The 22,927-nt window shown below is 34.3% G+C and overlaps 3 protein-coding genes across 4 annotated transcripts; all 3 read left to right on the top strand.

The window, feature by feature from the left end:
* The first annotated feature begins 3,095 nt into the window (after positions 1-3,095).
* Positions 3,096-4,312, top strand: LOC115885718 (jerky protein homolog-like). The gene is made up of 3 exons (XM_030904706.1): positions 3,096-3,288; positions 3,351-3,839; positions 3,966-4,312. Exons 1-3 carry the CDS (start codon positions 3,096-3,098, stop codon positions 4,310-4,312), a joined length of 1,029 nt encoding a protein of 342 aa, XP_030760566.1.
* Positions 4,313-9,775: 5,463 nt separating this feature from the next.
* On the top strand, positions 9,776-11,074 carry LOC115885752. Of its 2 annotated transcripts, XM_030904760.1 has the most exons (3): positions 9,776-9,986; positions 10,218-10,366; positions 10,826-11,074. In XM_030904760.1, the coding sequence occupies exons 1-3, from the start codon at positions 9,848-9,850 to the stop codon at positions 10,985-10,987; spliced, it is 450 nt and encodes a 149-aa protein (XP_030760620.1). In that variant the 5' UTR covers positions 9,776-9,847; the 3' UTR covers positions 10,988-11,074. The 2 variants fall into 2 exon arrangements, with proteins under 2 accessions (XP_030760620.1, XP_030760621.1); XM_030904761.1 differs by lacking the exon at positions 10,826-11,074 and having other exon boundaries at positions 10,218-10,819.
* A 255-nt stretch (positions 11,075-11,329) lies between these two features.
* On the top strand, positions 11,330-16,498 carry LOC115885774 (zinc finger protein OZF-like). Its single transcript, XM_030904784.1, has 4 exons — positions 11,330-12,028; positions 12,108-12,260; positions 12,444-12,622; positions 15,945-16,498. Exons 1-4 carry the CDS (start codon positions 11,438-11,440, stop codon positions 16,285-16,287), a joined length of 1,266 nt encoding a protein of 421 aa, XP_030760644.1. The 5' UTR covers positions 11,330-11,437; the 3' UTR covers positions 16,288-16,498.
* The last annotated feature ends 6,429 nt before the right edge of the window (positions 16,499-22,927 follow it).

The raw sequence follows: 22,927 nt of genomic DNA, 5'->3' as shown, positions 1-22,927 counted from the left end.
AAAAATCAAATTTAGTGATTGCTACAGCTACTGTGACACAAAGAGAAGACATGTAGCTATCTATTTCAAAAATTAAATTATTCAAATGTCATATCATAATGGCGGTAGCTGTCATCGAATTGAGTGATTAAAAAGTTATCATAAATCATTTTTTTCAAATGGAAACTACTTTTTTTATTTCACTACTGGAAAGATTTTATAATTCGTTACTTTTTAACTATACATGTTTCTATACCAAAAATAAATCGTTTTAAAGTTATTTAAGATTTAGTTTGAAAACATATATTTTTCTTGATTTTATCTAGCTTCCTTTGACATTAAGTGTCAAAAAGTCAGACAATTTATTTCCATCTGTCAGAAAACAAATTATTTGAATTTCCTATATTGTGAATATTGTTGCCTTAAAAGTTTAAAAAGTATTTATAAAAATATATATCTCCTATTTTCCCTCCTTAGTGATATCTAATAGTTGATATTATTAATTATATTAATAATGTACATACTGTATCAACCCTGAAAAAAAACAACGCAAAGTTGGCTTGCAAATGATGATAGATAACATACTGCTATTGTTTTACATCACGTTTAAAGTCATAGGCTACTTTTGTTAAAATCAAGAAAAATATACGCTTTAAAACTAAATTTTAAATAGCTTAAAAACGATTTATTTTAGGTATAGGAACATGTATAGTTAAAAAGTAACGAATTGAAAAGTCTTTTCACTAGTGAAATAAAAAAAGTGGGTTGCCATTTGAAAAAAATTATTTATGATACTTGTTTAATCTCTCAATTCCATGACAGCTGCAGCCATTATTATATGACATTCAAACAATTTAATTTTTGAAATAGATAGCCACATGTTTTCTCTTTATGGCACAGTGGCTGTGGTAATCACTAAATTTGACATTTAGACTATACACATATTTTTGACAGGCAGTTTTTTCGTCCAAAAATTTTAAATATTTTTTCTTTCAAAAACGGTTAATGTTAGATATAGAGTGTTTGATATCAAAATTCATAAAATTTTACAGAGAATTTAAGTATGTAATAAAAAATGGGGGCACATATTTAAAATAAGAAAGTTGTCGTCAACTTCCGGTATTTCCGGAAGTGCCGCCATATTGAAAATATTTTTAATCGATAGATCTCATTGTGCAAAAAAATTCCGGTCTAGATATTGTGGTTTTCTAGAAACTTCTAATGCACGCTCAGCCTGGGACACCTTGTAAAAGGATATAAAAGATGTACCACAAGTAGTAGGTACACTCTACTTAATGGAAAGTACCCTTTAAGGGTTGGATTGGGTTACTTAATCATGAAAGAGCTATATTATGTAAAGCCGATGATACACTTGGCAAATGTTACCATTCGTTCGCATTGTAGCCATTCGCACCATTGCTACTTGTTCGCACCGAACGAAACTTTTTTCCGCAAACATTTCCACTATTTGATGAAAAACAATACGTGATTCAGATTGTAAGCGAGTATAAGAAGAAATATCAAAATCAAACTAAAGGATGTTTATTAAAATAAATCAGCTATACTTAAATGGTTTAAACTTCATTAGACATGAAAATTTCTTAATTCCCAACCTTAACACCATCAGAATTGTATATTTTTAAAGTAATAGACTAAATTTTTCAAAAATAATCATAATTTTGTCAAAAAAGTTGAAAACTCTAGGAATTTACAGAGTGGTTAACTTTAACCACTCTATAAATTTTATATAAACAACCTTTGAATAAATTTCGAAGGAGTAGGTTTATCGAAAAATTGTAAGAGACCTTTTTGTAGATATAGCATAGAGCAATTCTGTACAAGAATATATGATTTTCATGGATGCGAGAGAACAAGATCGAGATGCGAGGGGTGTCTCACTCGGGTAAAAAATGTACACGTACTGCCAAAATAATCTTTCACTGTCAAGCGACTGCCAATGACTACGAAGAAGACTGCCTATGACTGCCATGTAATTATTATAGGCGACTGCCATAAGACTGACAATGACTGCCAGCGACTGCCAAGGAAATGTACATGTAATTCCAATAGTGAGACACCCCTCGTTCCTATGTAATTTAAATGGGAAATGAATCGTCTCTGGGGCAAGGTTTATTGTGAATATTAACCCTTAACTAGTTCGGCGCGGCGTCGTCTGACAGACTACGCCAAATAATTAACTCAGTCTCATTAGTTACTGGGACCGCCCACACGATTGGCGTTCTAGCTAATCCTACCCCTCTAGGTCAACAACTGATAGCCATATTTGTGGCCAAACTGGATTAGTTTTTTAGAAGTCCTGGAAGAAGTTACTGAAGCGTAGTCTCGCAGACGACGCGACGGCGACGCCGCGCCGGACCGTTTGTCTTAAATTTTATGTGTGACACATTTTTGTAAAATATGACGGGGTCTTAGAAAAGAGTGCGTTTAAGAGACTCTAGTTATGAGGAAACTCTATTAAAATGATATAATGAGGACTGTGACAGTGACAATATGACAATCTGCCAGACAAATGCATTTGACAATGTCAAATATTCCACGAGAAATATGCTTTACAATTGGTAGAATACTTGCAATTCCTGTACAACCAGAAGACGCCCACGGAGATATTTTTATCCTAGAGTTTTTATCCTAGTCAAAGACAATGTTATGTCCTATTTAATTATTTTTAATACCTAGAATGTACGAATTCATTGTGTAAAACATGTTCAGAAAAACAATGAAATTTGCCTCATGCTGTAACTAAAAACTTTTTCTTTAACTCCAGTTGTATAACTTATTTTTATTACATATAGTATTAAAAACTTATTTTTATATTGTAATGACTATTAGTACAGTATAACTTCGGCAATCCGTACACCTCGTAAACCGTATACTCCAGTCAATCGGACACCCGCTACAGTTCGGACATTTTCAGATTTTTACCTTTTGTAATTCGGACACTACTAAAAAGCATGACAAATTACAACGGCTAAATGCGAAAAAGTATACTAGTATGTATACATATGTAAAGAAATATTTTTTTACATGCAGCGGCTTGTCCAGTCGAGTCGTACGTAGTATTTATTTGGCGCCGAGTGTTAGACCACGTGTAAAAAATGACTCCAACGAAACGCGTCCATTGCTCTGCTACTATTAAAGAGAAGTGTAAAATTCTTGACAGTTTAGATGCAGGTGGTAGTGTTCGGCATGTTGCGAAACTTTTCAAGATACCAAAATCAACAGTATCCGATATAAAGAAGAACAGAGTGAAGATTCGAAATTTTGTTGCGAGGTCGTACACTGATATAGGTAAGTTTTATGAATAAATGCTGGGTTTTGAGTTTGCACTAAAGATATGTAATGTTTTTTAGGCCAGAGAAAAGTTATGAAAAAGCCCGAGAATCCTGATGTGGAAGAGGCGTTATACACTTGGTTTCTACAGCAACGTAAAAATCACATTCCTGTCTCTAGTGAAGTCTTGCGCACAAAAGCCAGATTTTTTTATGAGCGCATCACTGGAAAGACTAACTTTCAAGCTAGTTCAGGATGGCTTGACAAATTTAAGGCAAGACGCGGCATTCGTTTTTTAAAAGTATGCGGAGAACGTGTTTCAAGTGACGCTGAAGCAGTTGCTCCTTTCCAACTTAAACTGCAAGCCCTGATTGAGAAAATGCAATTAACTAAAGAGCAAGTCTACAATGCGGATGAATCCGCACTTTTTTGGAGGGTTTTGCCAAACACAACGTGGGTGCATAAAGATGAGAAATCGGCACCAGGGAGGAAAGTTTCAAAAGACCGTGTAACCTTTATGCCATGCTCAAATGCATCAGGCACACATAAGTTGCCGTTACTTGTGTTAGGTAAATCTAAGAACCCCCGAGTTTTCAAAAATGCACAGTTGCCGTGAAATACGAGGCTAGTACCAAAGGATGGATGACCCAGAAACATATTCTCTGAGTGGTTTAAAACAATATTTGTTCCTGAAGTGAAACAATATCTGAGTAACGCCAATAAGCCATGCAGGGCACTGCTTCTTGTTGACAATGCGCCTTCACACCCACCCGAAGAAGAGCTCAATACGAATCCAAATTTCATAGTGGTATTTTTGCCTCCTAATTGTACTGCATTAGTTCAGCCAATGGATCAGAACTTGATACAAAATATCAAGGTTTCTTATAGAAGGCAATTGCTGACCCACATTAAATCACAAGAAAACAAAGACACAATGCAACTCCTGAAGAAATTTAGTCTTCTGGATGCAGTGAATACTCTCGACTCTGCTTGGAAGTCCATAACCGAAAAGAATATTAAAAAAAGCTTGGATGGAATATGACAATTCTCCAATCCGGACGACCACCTAAACTATATCTGTCCGGATTACCGAAGTTCTACTGTAATTTGGTTTTATTTTTAGAGCTTAGTATAAACCTATATTGTTTTTTTTTCAAATTTATATGTATGTTATTTTATTTTGTAGTATATTTTCTGAAAATGTAGATATTAATTGAACCCATTTTTGTCTAGATTAGTTTAATAATACATAATATAATATATAATGAAATAAAAATTTGATATTTTTTAGTTTTTGTGTGTTTTTTGATTTTTAGAAGGCGTAGTCCTACAGACTACGCCGGACCGTTTATGATACATATCTATTACCGGACCAGTTAAGGGTTAAGGGTTTACAATGGTCTGTTATTTTTTGAGACAATAAACTAAAAATTTAGAGGGCGTCGTGAGAGAAATGATCAACTTAGTAAATAACGGACACCCTAATGCACATCTACACCTAAAAAAGATTTCATATTTAATGCGACCGAATGCAAACGAATGGTAACATTTGTCAGATGTATCCACGTATATGGTACGGCAACCGTTCGGGCCATAAACTTTGGTACGGCGCTGATGTCGAGTATGGAGCGCTGGCTTCTGTGGAGCTATCTCAGATACTGGCTTTTGTCAAAGTCCTGAGCCCTAAGACTGTATGGTATGATAAGTTATAACTCAAGAAAGCGGAACACACAATAGATCTGTAAGATCGCAGTGATTAACCCCCCTCCTAAACATTCTACAAGTCTACGCGAATATCTGCAAAACCGATAAAATTTTTAAATACTTTAAATACAAAAAAAGTTTATTTTTTAATACTGCAACTAACAAAAAAATAATACAGGGTGTTCCATTAAAGAAAAACAAAGAAAAAGTATTTTTTCTACGATCTTGCAAAAAGTAGCTATTTTTTACACTATCTGCTACTCTATAAAAGTAAAATTTTTTACGCTGGTGCAAAAAATAAGATATTTTTGGGCAAAAAACAATTTGACATTTTTAATGACGAGTTTAACTAAAGAGAAAAAAAAATAAATTTTTGTAAAAAATTGTCAAATCCTGGAAGGTAAACCAAGTACCAGTACACCTCGCAACAATTAGAATTTAGAATTTAGAATGAGTGGGAGGGGGGTTAATCACTTCGACCTTACAGATCCATTGTGTCCCCCTTTCTTGAATCATAACTCATCATACAGTTCCAGGGCTTTGACAAAAGCCAGTATCTGGGACGGTTTTATAGAGGATAGTTCTCCATCTCCAATATCAGTCGTACCAAAATTCATAGCACGAATGGTTGTCGTCTCGGCGCACTCAGTGATGAGGTGTACTGGTGTTTCCCCATCTTCCCCACAGAATCTGCATTCGCCGTTTCTTCTTAGTTTCAATCTACTGAAGTGTTCATTGAGGAGACAGTGTCCTGTTAAAAACCCCATGACAATCCGAAGATTGTTCTTACTCAGACCCAGGAAGATCTGTGATTTTTCTTCATCATAAGCCCTCAGAAACTTCTTCGAGTGTCTTAGACCATTGGAAAATTTCCATTCCAGGTTGCGGATGGAATCTTCCAAGTTCTTGAGTTCCGCCTTGAGTTGGTTACCACTTGGAAAGCAGAACGGTTCTGGTTCAGTTAGTGGAGTGTTCGCTGCTTTCCTAGCTAGATTATTTGCTTTTTCATTGCCTTCTATCCCTTGGTGAGCAGGCACCCAGTGTAGGAGGACTTTGTTTTCTTTGCCTAATTTATTCAGCTTCTCTATGCATTCTTTGACCAATTTCGAATTGATTGATACTGAGTTGATCGCCTTTAACGCTGCTTGACTATCAGACAAGATGGCTATTTTTGTTTCCGATAGTTCCTATCTAAGATAAGTTGTACGCATCTCTCGATAGCGTAGATTTCTGCCTGTAGGATACTAGGGTAAGTGCCCATTGGTTCGGAGTAATTAGCTCTCGGCGCAAACACTCCGATCCCTGTTCCCGTATTGGTTTTGGAAGCATCAGTATACCAAGTTATGGTATGGTCTTTTAACTGCTGGGCAAGCGTTTCGCTCTTCCAATCCTTCTTATTGCTCAATACTACATTGACATGTTTGTCAAAGTTGTACACGTCTTGGCATATCGTCCACTGGGAGTTACAGGAGTGGTATTTCCTTTTTTGAGGGTGTTCCAAGCCCCTGATCTGACAATTCTCCCAGTACTAATTCCGTTAGTGACCATTCTAATCATTGTCGCATTGGCATATCTACCAATGACAATGTGCAGTGGTGTTAGATCTAGAATGACCTCCATTGCTGCTGTTGGACAGGTTCTCATGGCTCCTGTGATGCAAACACATGCTAGTCTCTGGACTTTGCATAGGTTTAGCCTTGCCGTCCGTTGCTCTAGTTTTGTGTACCAGGCAACTGCTCCATAAGTAATCATGGGTCTTACTATCATGGTATACATCCAGCGCAAAATGTTAGGGGAGCAGCCCCATCTATTTCCGGCCAGTCTTCTGCATATCATGAGAGCCTTTATGGCTTTGCTGGTAGTGTTCTTAATATGCCTGTTCCACAGGAGTTTACTGTCCAGGGTTATTCCCAGGTATTTAACTTCCTGTGTTGGCAGTATTTCCTTTCCATCTAGTTGGATTCTTTTCAAGTTTTTCAGACTTCGCCTTCTGGTGAATGGCACTATCGCGGTTTTGTCTGAGTTGATACTCAGCCCGACAGTCCTACACCATCTCTCAGTGATACGGAGTCCTCTTTGGATAATATCACACAAGGTGCCTTCATGTTTCCCCCGAGCGATCATGACTATGTCATCTGCATACCCAATGCAGTGTATTCCCGCTAGAGTTAATTCATCTAGTAGTTCATCCACCACCAAGCTCCACAGCAAAGGGGAGGTTACTCCACCTTGTGGAGTTCCTTGCGTTGTTTTAACAGCTACAGTTTTGGTGCCCATCTGAGCCTCTGCTGTTCGTGTTGACAGCATTTCCCAAAACCAGCGAATAATAGTTCTGTTCACCCCTCTTGTTTCTAGAGATCGCCTGACCACCTTATGTGGTATATTGTCAAACGCCCCCGCAATATCCAAGAAGGCACAAATTGCTGTTTCTTTGCTATCCAGACTTGTCTGTATTAGCTCCGTTAATTGGTACAGAGCAGTTTCTGTGGATCTGCCCGTTCTATATGCATGCTGACTATCATGCAGTGGTTTAACCTTTAGATGATTTTCTCCAATATGGTTGTCAACTACTTTCTCCAGCGTTTTTAGTATGAACGATGTGAGACAAATAGGCCTAAATGACTTGGGATTTGTCCAGTCAGTTTTGCCTATTTTGGGTATGAAGATTACTTTTGCTCTTCTCCATGTGGTTGGTATATATCCCATCGCTAGACTGCTTCTTGTAATGCTTAGTAGATGGTGAGTAGCTATTTGCTGACCCTCCTTTAGAAGGGCAGGAAAGATCCCATCCACTCCTGCTGCTTTATAGGGCTGAAAGGTGTCGATCGCCCATTTCAGCTTTTGTTCTGTTATTACTAGCTTGGCCACTTCCCAATCTTCCCTGCAAGGATTGTGGGGTTCAGTGGGAGCTACATAAGTATCAATAGGTATGCTACCTGGAAAGTGTGTATAAGGTAGGAGATTTCCTCTCTCTTCCTCTCCCTCCGTGTAGCTTCCGTCAGATTTCTTAAGTGCCATGTTGGGGATAGATCCACTCTTGGCCATAGCTTTGTGTAATCTAGCTGCATCAGGAGTAGAAGTGATGTTTTCGCAAAAGGATTTAAAGTCAGACCGCTTTGCCCTTCTTATCTCCTTCTTATACTCAGTTAATTTCTCGCTGTAGAGCTGCCATTCGCCACTGGATTTAGCTCTATTAAAGAGTCGTCGGACCTCCGATCTAAGTTTGGCCAACTTCTTGTTCCACCAGAGCTTGTTGTTACTTTTTTGTATGCCTTTACTTGCGGGGCAACTAGATTCATATGCATCCAATATTGCACCGCTGACTTCCCTTGCGTACCATTCTAGATGCAGATGGTTTCTAGCCCTACTTGCATCTATACGGTTTAGGTTGTCTACGAGATTGGTGTTATACATGTCCCAGTCTGTTTTTCTTGGATTCCTTCGAGTTTCTGTTTGGGATGTGATTCCTCCTAATTTGAACTCGATGATTCTGTGATCTGATAGGGAGGGTTCCGTTGAGACCCTCCATTGTTTCACGTAACCTCGCAACAACATTCCGGAAAAGAGTTTTAAGTGAAGAACCAGAACTCAAGACCTCCACGAGCATAAACGAAAATAAAATTTAAAAAACTACTACTGGAAATTAAAATGAACTCCAAAAAAATTATTAAAAAAAAAATTAATTGTTTATATATACCGTCCTTTAAATGGTAATATTATTCTGTGAATTATTCTAAAAACTTTTTAATAAACAAACAAATAAGAATTTCAATTCGATCGTAGAAAAAATGTGTGCAACTTGTGCAAAAAGCATATTTGTTGCACTCAGCATGATTGCAGTTCTCGACTTCGTCTAGAGCTGCAAAACTCATGCGTCGTACAACAAATATTATGTCTTTTTAAGTTACACAAATAACTATTATAACGTTGAAAATTTGAATGGAATTTTAAACATTCTGTATTATTTCAGATTACGAAATTTATAGCTAAGTACAGACTAACTATAGTAAATATTTATTAATTATTAAAACTAAAGGAGTTTGGGACTTCCATTGTCTTTATTTATTTTTTGCTTACACAACGTTTCGGTCAAAAGTATCACTGACCGTTATCAAGTGTGAACTGATATGGATTATGTGGATTATGTACTTTGAGTAAAGTTTTGAGTCAACTCTTCCCCCCCCCCCCTTTTTCCAAATCCTGGATCCGCCCTTGCTTCTAAATCTATTCTGTAAATAGGACTAGAGCTACTAGAGCAGTATCTTTGGTAGTAGTAGGATCTTAAAATGGGTATTTATGATAGATACATACATACTAAGGGAAAAGTATAGAGCGTTCTATAAAAAGTTCAAATTTTGCATAATAATGCCAGTATATCTATGAACATCTTTATTTTTAAAATGTGGGTATCTATATCTAGGAAAATATTTTTAAAATGCAGGCTACTATTTATTCCCTGTGTATGTATGTGTATATATTTGGTAAAAAGGTTTGAGCAACTTATGATATTTATAAGTTTGAAATTTAAAAAATTTGCAACTAAAAATGTACTATTTTGATAAAAATTTTATAAAAATATAAAATAACCTTTTCTTATTTAACTTATTAACTAGAAAGTCCTACATCACTTATTTATCACTATCACTATAAATAATATTCTGGTGTATAATATCGTTATTACATAAATATAATAGTACTCCTAGTCGTATAAGGAGATCATAATCATAAAGCAGATATTTTATTTTATAAAGTGGCGGCAAATAGCATACAAATATCTGGTTGCCTATCCAAGACTGTCAAAACCAAAGGTCAAAATAAATGTATATTTTTCTGAAATTTCAAATAACTTTCAAATTAAAAATACAAAATCAACATGAGTTTGGTAGAAGTTGGACCTTTAGATATTGCCACAATTAACGAAAAGGTTGTACAGTGTTGTGATAAACATATTCTAGTCGATTCAAAAATTATTCGTCGAGAGGGTGAAAATATAAGTTATATAAATATTCAAAGTATGTATGTACATTTTAGGTTATTTGGTATTTATCTTTTGCACTTAAGTTTATCTTACTTTATCTTTTTAGTTTAAATTTATCTTAATAAAAGCATTATATTATTTGGATTATATATATTTTTTTAATTCAATAATATAATATAACATAATCATAAATAGAAATATAATCAGATATAATAAAAGCTTTATTATATCATCTTTTAAAATAGCCCATTTTATATTTTTGTAGGTTTTAATCCCGAAGCAGAACTGGCACATAGGAATGACATAATTCGGCACAAAGATCATTTAATTTCTAGTCTAGAAAAAGAAAATTTGTTTTTAAAAGAACAGCTGAGAGCTTTAAATTGTTTAGTAGACCAAGTGACAGCAGCAAATCGAATATCCAGCGTTGCCAATGGTCCAAAATTATATTCCACGGCGAACATACCCAAATTCCACAAAATTCCACAATCACTAGCCAGGTTCGGTCTTTAGGTCTGCGACCAATCCGATATTTTTTTTATATAAACCACGTGATCTTAAAGGGATTTTACATTATATAGTGACGTGTGATATCTGATATGTCGAAAATTTCGTCGGATTGCTTGCAGATCTAAATACCGAACCTAGCTGCTAACCTCGACGGCGACGCTCTTTTTACAGAAATCTGTAAAATTATGATGAGTTCTATAATATTTTTTTTTACTATTAGCTAAATAAGGAAAAAAAAAAGAAAAAAAGGAATAATTCCGAAAATTCCACAAAATTCCACATTTATTCTATTCCACAAACGTTCCACAACATTATTACGAATTCCACACATTTTGTGGAATTCCACAAAGATTGGCAACGCTGCGAATATCTGCTGCCAAAAATGATATTCGAATAAGAGTTGAAAACTCTTCGCATAGTCCGTACATAAGATGGTGGAGAAGGCCTAGAGTTGTTCTTTCGGGTAGTGCAATTTTAGTATTATTTTCAATTTATGTAAGATATAAAGTTAAACATTGGTCCTAAATAACATGTAAACGTTTTTGAATTTGTTATATATTTTCTGTACAAAAAATAATAATAAAGAACTTGTCAAGACTACAAGATTTTGTAATAAATAGACTAATGAATTATGTGATATATTTCAAATCTTTTACTAGAGCCTGAATAGAGCTTTTACTTTATATTTTAAATTTGAATACGAAGTTTCCAAATTCTTGAACGCCGAAATTTAGTAAATTGGTTACATATTGGTTATGTAACCCTTAAAACATTACATTTATAACTCGGCAACTCTTTATACTGTAATCATTGATTTAATTTGATTTGAAACTTGAAACAGCTGTTTCTAAATATGTCAAAATAATAACAATTTTGACATTAGTTATGTCCAAAAATTCTTAATTTTTACTAATTTCCAAATATGTAATTATAGTCTATTACTAAATTAATACTGTTTAAATTAGTTGGCGGACAATGAATGTTAATCTTTCGTCCTTCAGTTACTGGGCTTTGGACCCACACTTCATGGATACTGAACAAGAATTTGAAGACAAGACAAAATTATTTTACCAATCTGCAATGTGTTTAATGAATCCTAAACAGGACCCGCCGATTTTCAGCAAGCCTGTGACTGCTTTTCCACCTGAACCTAATCCTTGTGAGTGTAGAGAACCTGAAAATTATAGTGTTCCTCATCACGATGAGCGAATTCTAAAATTTACTCAAACAAATGAGACCATTGAAGTTGAATTGGAAAGCCAGAAGCCTCCATTGCCTTCTCAAGTTTTAATAAAAGACCCAGAGAAATATAAAAGTGAGGACAGACCGTATAAATGTTCGAGGCCTATGTGTAATAAGACATTTCTTTTAAAACACCATCTAACAACACATGAAAAGACGCATACAGGAGAGAGACCTCATGTTTGTGTACATTGTGGAAAGAGTTTTACTCATAAGTATTGCTTAAATACCCATTTATTATTGCACTCAAATGAAAGACCATATCAGTGTCCGGAATGCAAAAAGCGTTTTACTTTAAAACATCATTTAATGAGTCACACAAATGTAAGATTTAGTCAATACAAAATGAATTTAAATAATTATTCAGTTATTAGAATAGTGTCATTAATATTTGTTTTGTCAGGTTCATAGAAGAGAGAGACCTTTTCATTGCGGTGAGTGTGGAAAAAGTTTTCCGCTAAAGAAGCAACTGATCACGCATGAAAAATATCATAAAGGTGAAAGACCATATGTATGTAAGGATTGTGGTGATACATTTGCTCAAGAAAATCATTTGGTAATTATCTTTTAAATTAATATTATTTTTTTAATGGAAAAGTGAATTTAAAACTTTTATGATCCCTAAATTAAGCAATAATGATAAAATTATCCTCAAGGCATGTTCCAAAGAAAGTTGTTACCTTTGAAATGGGTGATAAATGTATGAATATATTACTTATGTAGTTGTATTTGTTTTTAGGTGATGCACCTAAGATTTCATGGTTCTTTGACTTCCTTTGTATGTAGAGATTGTGGAGCAACCTTTACTAGGAAATTTGAGCTAGATAACCATGAAAAGCTTCATGGAAAACAACCTTTAATTTGTCCAACTTGCAACAAAGAATTTTTACAAAAGCGAACTCTCCTAGCTCACATAAAGTAAGTGATATATTTCACATTACTGATATTTTTATCTCAAATCTGTGCCATTTGATTTGATATAATTGAACTAAATTAATAACTTATATTTTTTATTACTTTTAACAATCTTTTTGTAATAGAAAAATACTGTCTGGTATTTCATTTTTAACTCTATGGGTATTTCCATAGAGGGTATTTCAATGGAATTATTATTATTATCATAAACATATCCAGCATATATATTTTAGAATTATATATGCCTGTCTAAAGGGTGTTTTTCTCGGGTTGAGGTCTTTTTTGTGAAAAATGTAATTATGTCTGTTATTTTGATGCATTTGAAAGACACTTGAAATTGGTTTCAAGTTTTAGATGCGAATGCCTCAAAATAAAACTAAAAAAGGTAAATAATGGGAAATATGTGCTTTTAATTGGCCAGAAGCAAGTCGTAATAGAGAGATATCGCTAAACCGAATAGCGTGCATGGACGTTAATAAGGGTGTTATTTCCTTTACGTGAGGTGGTATTAACTCTCTTCATTTATAGTTATCGGATCGGAAAGAATTCTGTTCTCGTCGCGTCCGCTTTTTAAACTTATAACCTAACTTTGAATTTTTCTTGTTTACTAGGTATTTTAAAACTAAAGGTCTAAAGTGCTTATTTCCAGTGCTTCATTGTTCATCGTCTGACAGTGGGTTTAGGGCAACAAACAACAAATTCTCTTAGAAGAGTTAAGTCGTTTATAGCCTCTTTATAGGTTCTTTAATATTGGAAGAGGTGGAATCCATATTTTGGGCCATATTTATTTAATTAAAACTAATCCCAGCTACTTAAATATCAAATTACCTAATAAAACTAAAGTAATAATTAACAATTCAAACATAACCTAAAATAAAAGATCTCGCCGGCCGGCCCCAGCAATTTTTAAACGTTATTTAGAAATAGCGCTTGGTGTAGTTGATCCGCAAATTACGTCAGGCGCTAACGTTTATAGCGGGTGTTGCGTTAAAAATTGACTCGCGCATATCGTAACCATGATAAGGTACGCGTAAATACTGCATGACGCTATTCGGTTTTCCGATATCTCTAATAACTGTGCACAATTTTAGAGGCCATAAGTGGGCGTGCTATGTGCGCATACTAGTATCCTAACTAGTGCCCGATTCCGAAAATTGGAACCACGAAAAACTATAAAGAAAATACAAAGTTTATAATCTGTATGACCTGTGATAATGACGACAAAATTATAAAGTATTTATAATTTGCAAATAAATTATTTATAATCGCTCTTGAAGTTAGCTCAAACCGTAGTAACCGCATAGCGACGTGTTTAGCTCCAGCCGTCGCGATTTCGTCGGTCGCCAACAGTAGTATCAGGAACTGCTATGTCCGTAGCGCCGCGCAATCTCGGTCGGTACCTGTTCGCTCCAGCCGTCGCGCTCCTAGAATTGTAGTTCCCTGTCGCGAACAGAAGTAACTGGTCCTGAACTGGTGCCTGCTGTAACTGGCTATCGACGCTCGACCTCGGCGGCGCGGCGGCGGCGACTTACTTCGTTCCAGCAGTCGCTGGAGCACTTCTAGGGATCCGTTTTTGCCTGTTGCGATTTGGTCGGTTACTATTGGCGTTGGTGCTCCCGTCGCTACGTTACTTTCGAAATAGCGATTTTTGGTATGTACTAGGCATGGCATAAAATAGCGTTGTTAGAAAGATGAAACGTAAAAGCAAATAAAATAAAATAAAAATGTTATTTGCTTTTATACATTTATATAAGTCTATTGTTATAATTTCAGACAAAAACTGAAATAATTACAATAGTAATAACAACAAAGAAAATAATCTATACAACTATAGCATAACTAAACAGGATTAAATAAAAAAAAATATACAGGGTGGCGCATCTCATTTGCCTCTGTTGATTATATAAAAACAGAAAAATGTAGAAACAAAATATTTTATGAGTATATGTGGGGAGGCAATGTGGCACAATTTAAAATTATTTTGAAATATACAGGGTGTTTCAGAGCTAAGATCCATACCAAAGTTATATTTTTTCTTATGGAACACCCGGTATTTTATTTCGTTTTTGAATTCTTGGGCCCTAAAAAGGTATTTATTATAAGGGTTAGATATGTTTAAAATTTTGGTTTTTGAGATGTTTAAAGGTATTTAAACACGCATGATATAATAAAATAGATTATCAACATCCTGTATATTACTTTTCAGAATTAATTCTTATGCTGAGGTTAAAGGTAGAGAAACAAACTTTACTGAGAAATGTTATTTGCTTCCTTAAATTTATACAAGGGTACCAAAAATTGCTGATCTATTTTAAATATAATATTTTTTTTATGTAACATATGTTATATTTTACATAAGAACCTTGTTATTTCAAATGCAACACTCTGTATTTTTTAAAATGAATCGAAGCAAATTTAAATGTTCTTTCAAACTATATTAGGGTTTGCTATACCTATCTAGCTCAGATTTTGAATAAAAAACGATTTTTCAATAAAATGGCAATCAAGATGGCTGGTGTCGCCATGGCAATTTTCTAGTGACGGTAAGTAACTATTTTCAAAATCGACATTAGTTTATGGACTTTATTATTTAGATTTATAACAGTTTTCTTAAATTTACCTAGTTTAACAAGTAAGTATTCATTATTTTATCAAGAAAAATAAATCGGTATCTGCTGGCGGAAAGATTGGATATGTTACTAGTGATTTTATTTTGTGAGGAAAATTTCCTCTTGGCCTCAAGGGCTTGTGCTCAAAGATATCCAAATAGGAATCTTCCTAATAAGCGTTCCTTTGATAATCTACTTATTGTCCTATTTCGCAAAACTGGTAGTATGGTTTACAAAAAGCCTATTAGGCAGAATCCTGTCGTTGGAAGTGAAGAAAATGAATTTGCCCTAATTGGTTCTATTATAGAAAATCCATATATCTACAAGTCGAAAAATAAATCAAAGAACTACTTCGTTTTTCTTGATAGAATAATATAAAATACATATTTAATAAATATTATTTATTAAACTATTGTGACGACAAAAAAATAATTCAAAATCAACAATGCAATAATAGTTTTGTTTAAATTTCTTAATCAGGTGAGCCCTATTTTAGCTTGCAGAAATCCGAGCTACATTATTACATTACTCTAAGGGAGATACCGAAAATAATCCATATTTTTTACTCCGTCCCTAATCACATGTTTCATTCTTTAACGCTTCACATTTGCTCACCAGCTGGCAGCACATTTTGTCCTACCGGTTGAGTAACTTTTGAGAATATGTAAACAAGGCTGCAGCTAACCCACATTCTGTAAGCATAATTTTTATTCCAGGTCTCACGAAAGTAAAACCACTTGTAGACATTGCGGTACGACCTTCCCCGACGAGAGGACTTTGGAGGCCCATCTAGCCACGGTTCATATGTACAGAGACAAACATCCTCCTCTCCCGCCTAAGTCGATGAGTCCCCCGCCGAAAACCAAGGGCTCGCCCCGATCCAACAAGAACAAAAAGTACTTTTGCGACATCTGTTTCCGGAAGTTCAGCGCCAAGCACGGCCTCACCCAGCACAAGAAACGTCAACATAATATAGGAGGCAATTTGTTCGCCTGCCACATATGCAACAAAAGCTTTAGGGAGAAAAACGAGCTTTTAATGCATAAACACATTCCTTAGTAGAGACAGCTATTTGGGGTTATGTAATAAGGAGTATAGGAAAAAACTTATACAATTGTAGTTTCGTTCCAACACAGAAAAATTTATCTTTCTAGATCGGTAATTGGGATCACCGGGATCGGATTTGTACAGGGTGGGTCAAATTGGACGCTTTTAAAGGGAAACACCCTTTTCTATAGGAGATAGACCAAAACTAATATCGGTGTCTGGAGCTCAATTTTTATCAAAAACATGATGGTGAAAACCGCACGTCGATATTTGTTACCGTTTCGGAGTTACGGGATGTTTTTCGAAAATATGCATTTTTAAAAAATCGCTTTTTCAAAGCACTTTTTTACGTAGAATTTAATGGTTTAAGTATAATTTTTTTTAAAATTAATAATTTAAGAATTATAAACAGAAAATTTGATTTTTTATACGGAACACCCTGTATATTTTTAATTCATTGGAAAGAACTTAAAATTACCTTTCCAAAAATATAGCAACCTCGATATTTTGCTCGATTCCTCTTCGAGATATAGAGTTTTTAAAAATTCGCCCACTTTGAATAAGTAGGCTTTGAACTGCGTCGGCTGTAATGCAAAAAAATTCTACCTGTGAGCAGCAGTTAAAACGAAAATAATATTTGCAATGAGAGATGCAGAATTTTATAACAATTTTTATTATATTTAACAACATCCAACACATTTAAAGTATATCTAATAACAATAAAAATTAATAGCAAACCAAGACCTGAGATTTTGCTACAGGTTTTCGACATATCGACCGTCTTCTGTTATGGACAGACGGGGCAGTTGTTGAACATTTCTCGCGGAATTCATTAACTCAGTGGGGGTGAAAGATACCTTCTCATAACTGCTAAGTATTTCTAATTATTGTCTAGATTATACGGACGAATAAGGAACCTTTATTCTTCCGCAAATATATCCATAGGATTAGATCCATGGGCACTAAGTCAGGCGGCCTCGACGGCCAAAGGCTGGGATCTTGGTTAGCTATTCAATTATTCTTGAAATTGGCTGCAAAAATTTGCTGATAACTTCAGCGTTCAGAGGCGGTGCGTCGTTTTGCTGGAAAAATATGTTTTCGAGTTCCATTAAGGGCATATCATCAATAAGGGGTCCAAAGCCTACTAGTTAAAAGTGGCGAACTTTTAAAAATTCTGTATTTCGAAGGGGATTATAACAAAATATCAAGTGTGCTATTTTTGGAAAGGTAATTTTAAATTCTTTTCAGTTAATTAAAAATATAGGGGGTGTCCCAAATAAAAAATCAATTTTTCTGTTGAAAACTCTTAAATTATTAATTTTAAAAAAATTATACTTTAACCATTAAATCCTACGTAAAAAGGTGCTTTGGAAATGTTTTCATAGAAATACAAAATTTTCCATAGCAAAAAAGTTACAGCGATTTATTAAAAATGCACATTTTTGAAAAACACCCCGTAACTCCGAAACGGTAACAGATATTGATGTGCGGTTTTCACCATCACGTTTTTGATAAAAATTGAGCTCCAGACACCGATATTAGTTTTCGTCTATTTCCTATAGAAAAGGGTGTTTCCATTTAAAAGTGTCGAATTTGACCCATCCTGTACAGACCGGATCGTTTTGGAACATTTCTCGCGGAATTCATTAACTCAGTGGGGATGAAAGATACCCTCGCATAACTGCTAAGTAATTCTAATTCTTGTCTAGATTATACGGGCAAATTTAAAAATAAAAACCTTTATTCTTCCGCAAAGGTAAAATCCTATAGGCACTAAGCTCGGCGGCCTCGATAGCCAACGGCTGGGATCTTGGTTAGCTATTTAATAATTATTCTCGAAATTTGCTGATAACCTCAGGGCTCTGAGGCGGTGCCTCGTATTGCTGGAGAAATATGTTTTCGAGTTCCATTAGCGGCAGATCATTAATAAGGGCTCCAAAGCCTACTAGTTAAAAGTGACGAACTTTTAAAAATTCTGTAAGAGGAGTATAACAAAATATCAAGTGAGCTATATTTTTGGAAAGGTAATTTTAAGTTCTTTTCATTTAATTAAAAATATACAGGGTATTCCAAAGAAAAAATCAATTTTTCTGTTGATAACTCTTAAATTATTAATTTTAAAAAAATTGTACTTAAACCATTAAATTCTACGTAAAAAGGTACTTTGAAAATGTTTTCATAAAAATACAAAATTTTCCATAGCAAAAAAGTTTAGCGATTTGTTAAAAATGCATTTTTGAAAAACACCCCCTAACTCAAACGGTAACAGATATATCCCATCATACCATCATATTTTTGATTGAATTGAAATCAGAAATTGAGCTCCAGACACCGATATTAGTTTTTGTCTATCTCCTATAGGAAAGGGTGTTTCCCTTTAAAAGATTCGAATTTGACCCACCCTATACACACGTGTCGACTTGGATAGTTTTTTTATGAAACCAAAATTATACGGGGTTGGAACAGTTTGTGAACGGATTTTAGAAACAAGTTCATAACTTCCCAAGTAGCATCTATCTGACTTCGAACTAAATCTGACCTGAAGCGACGTCAGACTTTGTGCAAATTTAGGTCGGGTGCTGGTGATACGACCGGTGACGTCGCTTTCCTATTAAAAGCGACGTCGTTGGATCCGAGTCGGTAAATCCAACGATCTGTCGACGTACAAAATAACAACGTACCATTTTTATTAATTTCCCAACGTCGTTCCCACGTTGGCTTGCACGACGATACATATACTTGAACTAGCCCGACGTCTACCCGTTGTCCGAATAGGATACGTCTCACTGATAATCCCTAAAGTAACGTCCAATTATATTTTGTTGTATTTTATGTTCATATTTATAACCTAATTTACGTATCTCTATTTACGTCCGTAAATACAACCCATTAAGTAGCATTTGCGACCTAATGAACATCATGAACATAACCTAATAAAAAGTTTTTGTAAACAAACTTAATTTTTTTATTATGCCTAAAGAAAACATTAAAAAATTTGAACATTCATCTATATTTTACAGAAAGAGATTGAGGCTTTTGCCCCCATCCTCCAAAGACCCCATCCTCCTCCCACATGTGAGGTTAGGCTTAAAAAAGTGGCTGCCCATTTTTTTTAAGGAGAAAACAAAAACTAAAATATAGTTGCATAAATCCACAAATCACTGATACGCAAAGTGAGGTTACGTGGCGTACGTTGTATGGTACGTTGGAATTATATACATCATAATACGATTGCCGGTCGTCCGGTTTGATGACTTCGGTCGTGTGAGACGACTAATGTTGGAGACCCGGTCGGAATTGGTATATTGGTAGTTCATATTAAGTCGGACACAGAAATCCGCCATTCTTAACAAGTATCCGATTGTCAGCCATTTTATAAACGTTTTTTGTTTTTAAAATTTATATTCAATAATATTGATAAGGTTGAGTTTGGGGGGAACCACAGTACAGTTTTATGATTAAACCAGCTAGAAAATTAAAAAAACTATTTTGCGAGTTACTTTTTTATAGACATTTTTATTTCATAAATCTACCTAATTTTGAAGGCGCTCATTGTTTTCCGGAGTATTTTAATCAGATATATCAAAAAAGTGCCTTCCGTTGACAAAACTGATGTCTGGATTAATGATTCAGAATTATTATATGAAATTAGATAGGCACTTATAGTTATATTCGAGGAGTGATTATGAATCCATTTGTAATTAGGTTTTTATGTATTCTTGGTAGCGAATATGAAACCAAACGTAACGTAAGTGCTTATCGACGAATTTTAAGTGACTAAAATCCAACGTAATATGACGTTACGTGAACTATAAATACCAAATAAAAACAGAAATATCCAAAAATTAAAAAAAACCATCTGACACAGTGCTTAATACGCAGGTCAGTTCTTTTGATGCTTCCTTTTAGGCTGGTATCGAAATTACCGTTCCAAAACCGGTTGACTAACGATTACAACTCTGTTACAACTGGTTGGGTCGCAAAAGGATCCTCTCCTCGTTGGAACGTATTTTCTCCACTGCGCAGAAGCTTTACCCTACCGAGATCGGGTTTCTGCTGTGTTGGAACGAACCTTGTAATAGGAGTTTTGGTTTGAATCGACCTAATAGTTTATTTTATGTTGACTACCAACTCACCACAACCTAATAATGTATAAATAAAAGTACATTTGCCATAGTTAGATAATGTAACACCAGTAATATTTTAGATTTAGCGACACTTCCTTTATATGATACAGTTTTACATTTCAGTAGTTTGAATGACTATACATTTAGATTTATAGGATTATTGATCAGGCGCGGCTCTGTACGTTTTTTTGTACATACTATAACGCCAAGAGACAGTCTTGGGTCGGTACTTACATGTCTAGGAGTGAATTGCTATGGCGATCTTGTAAGTCAGAGAGAGAAAAATGTGAAGTGTTTATTACATAACTACCTAATTCGACGCTATATTTCAGGTGCTTGAAGAAATACTAAGTAAGAAAGAAGAACAAATCTTGTTCTTCTTTCTTTGTTTAGTACATCTTATGGCATATTGACTGTACTCTTCTTACAAACGAAAATCTGCATCCAATGCCAGACCTTGCCGACCCTGTATATGTTACAAAAAATTTTGTAGGCAATATGTAGGCAATATTAGGCAAAACGTATGATCTAAGAAATAAAACAATAAGATTTTCTGCCGTTTCTTTTCCGGTCAAATTTTAATTTGATTCAAAATACAATAGTTATTTTAGTTATATTATGTTATACCGTGTAAACTATAACTTGGGTAGCTTTTATTGAAATTTAAAATGTCTTCTTCATTTTTAGATATGTCAAAAATCTTAATTTTTAGTCAAATGCTTCTATTATCAAACTCACTTTATTTTTTTTTCTAGAATTCGAAAATCAATGAATATACTGGTCTGGTCATTGAAACTGCGTGGTCTGGATTTTAACGTGTAAGAGAATGATGTAGACAGCTTAAATGAAAAATCAAATGTATTAAAAAGAGATAAAAGTTGGGTTGGTACATTTCTTCTATGCGGTATTGCCGGATTCATCACGATTATGCGGTATTGCCGCATCATAATTTCAAACCGCACAAGTAGGTGCATGTTTACGAAAAATGTGGCATCTAGGGTTGGAACTTTATTTTTCACAATTAGTTACACATTTTACTACAGCTGTAATGGATTATATTTAGCTTAGATATATTATCTTCATTTCAGTAGTATACATGAAAGTTTTTACAATAGTTTCTTTTCCTTTTCTACGCACATTTTCCTACACACGTAAAAACCGCGAACACTGTGCCGCTTTTTATTTTGTCTCTCTGTCTGTCAACCGGTCATTTATATAGTTATCTCTCGCATTCATTAAATTACAGACCACGCAGATGAATTGTCCAGGATGGTATACGGTGTTCCATTACAAAAAACACAACTTTGATGTGTAACTTTTTTTGGGGACATCCTATAGAACTTATTTATTTATTATAAAATGTGCTCTAAATTAAAGTACATATTATATTCTAATTTCAATACAGACTATACATACAGGGTGGCGCACCTCATTCGCCTCGGTTGATTATACGAAAACGGAAAGATGTGGAAACAAAATATTTTATGGGTATATGTGGGGAGTCAATGTGCACAATTTAAAATTCTTTTGAAATATACAGGGTGTCTCAGAACTAAGATCCATACCAAAGTTATATTTTTTCTTATGGAACACCCGGTATTTTATTTCATTTTTGGATTCTTGGGCCCAAAAAAAGACATTTATTATAAGGGTTTAATATGTTTAAAATCATTGGTTTTTAAGATATTTAAAAATATTTAAATATGCATGCTACAAGAGAATTGATTATCAATACCCTGTACATTACTTTTCAGAATTAATTCTTGTGCTGAGTTTAAAGGCAAAGAAATAAACTTTACTGAAAAATGTTATTGCTTCCTTAAATTTATACAGGGGTACTAAAAATTAGTTATTTCTTTTAAGGATTTATTTTACATAAAAACTTTGTTATTTCAAGTGCAATACCCTGTATTTTTTTAAATAAATCGAAGCAGATTCAAATGCTCTTTCAAACTATATTAGGATTTCCTATACCTATCTATCTCAGATTTTGAGTAAAAAGCGATTTTTAAATAAAATGACAATCAAGATGGCTGGTATCGCCATAGCAATTTTCTAGTGACAGTTAGTAATTATTTTAAAAATGGACATTAGTTTATAGACTTTATTTAAATCTATACCAATTTACTTTTATTTAATTGTCCTCCAATAGTTTAATAAATAATATTTATTAATATGTATTATTCTATCAAGAAAAAGGAAGAAGTAGTTCTTTGTTTTATTTTACGATAACTTGTACATATATGAATTTTTTATAAAAGAGCCATTTACGGCAAATTCAATTTCTTCACTTCCAACGACAGGTTTCTGCCTAATAGGTTTTTTATAAACTACATTACCAACTCTGCGAAATAGGAAATAAGACAAGTAGTTTTTCATAGGAACGCTTATCAGGAAGATTCCTATTTTGATATCTTTGAGCATTAGCTCTCGAGGCCAAGAAATAATTTTCCTCACAAAACAAAATCACTAGTAACATATTCATTCGTTCCACAAGCAGATATGGCTTTATTTTTCTTCATAAA

Source organism: Sitophilus oryzae, unplaced genomic scaffold (genome assembly GCF_002938485.1).
Source record: "Sitophilus oryzae breed Bouriz unplaced genomic scaffold, Soryzae_2.0 scaffold_41_pilon_pilon, whole genome shotgun sequence".
NCBI classification, from domain to species: Eukaryota; Metazoa; Arthropoda; class Insecta; order Coleoptera; family Curculionidae; genus Sitophilus; species Sitophilus oryzae.
The sequence above is the reverse complement of the archived record's forward strand: the minus strand, read 5'-3'. Positions and strand labels throughout refer to the sequence as shown.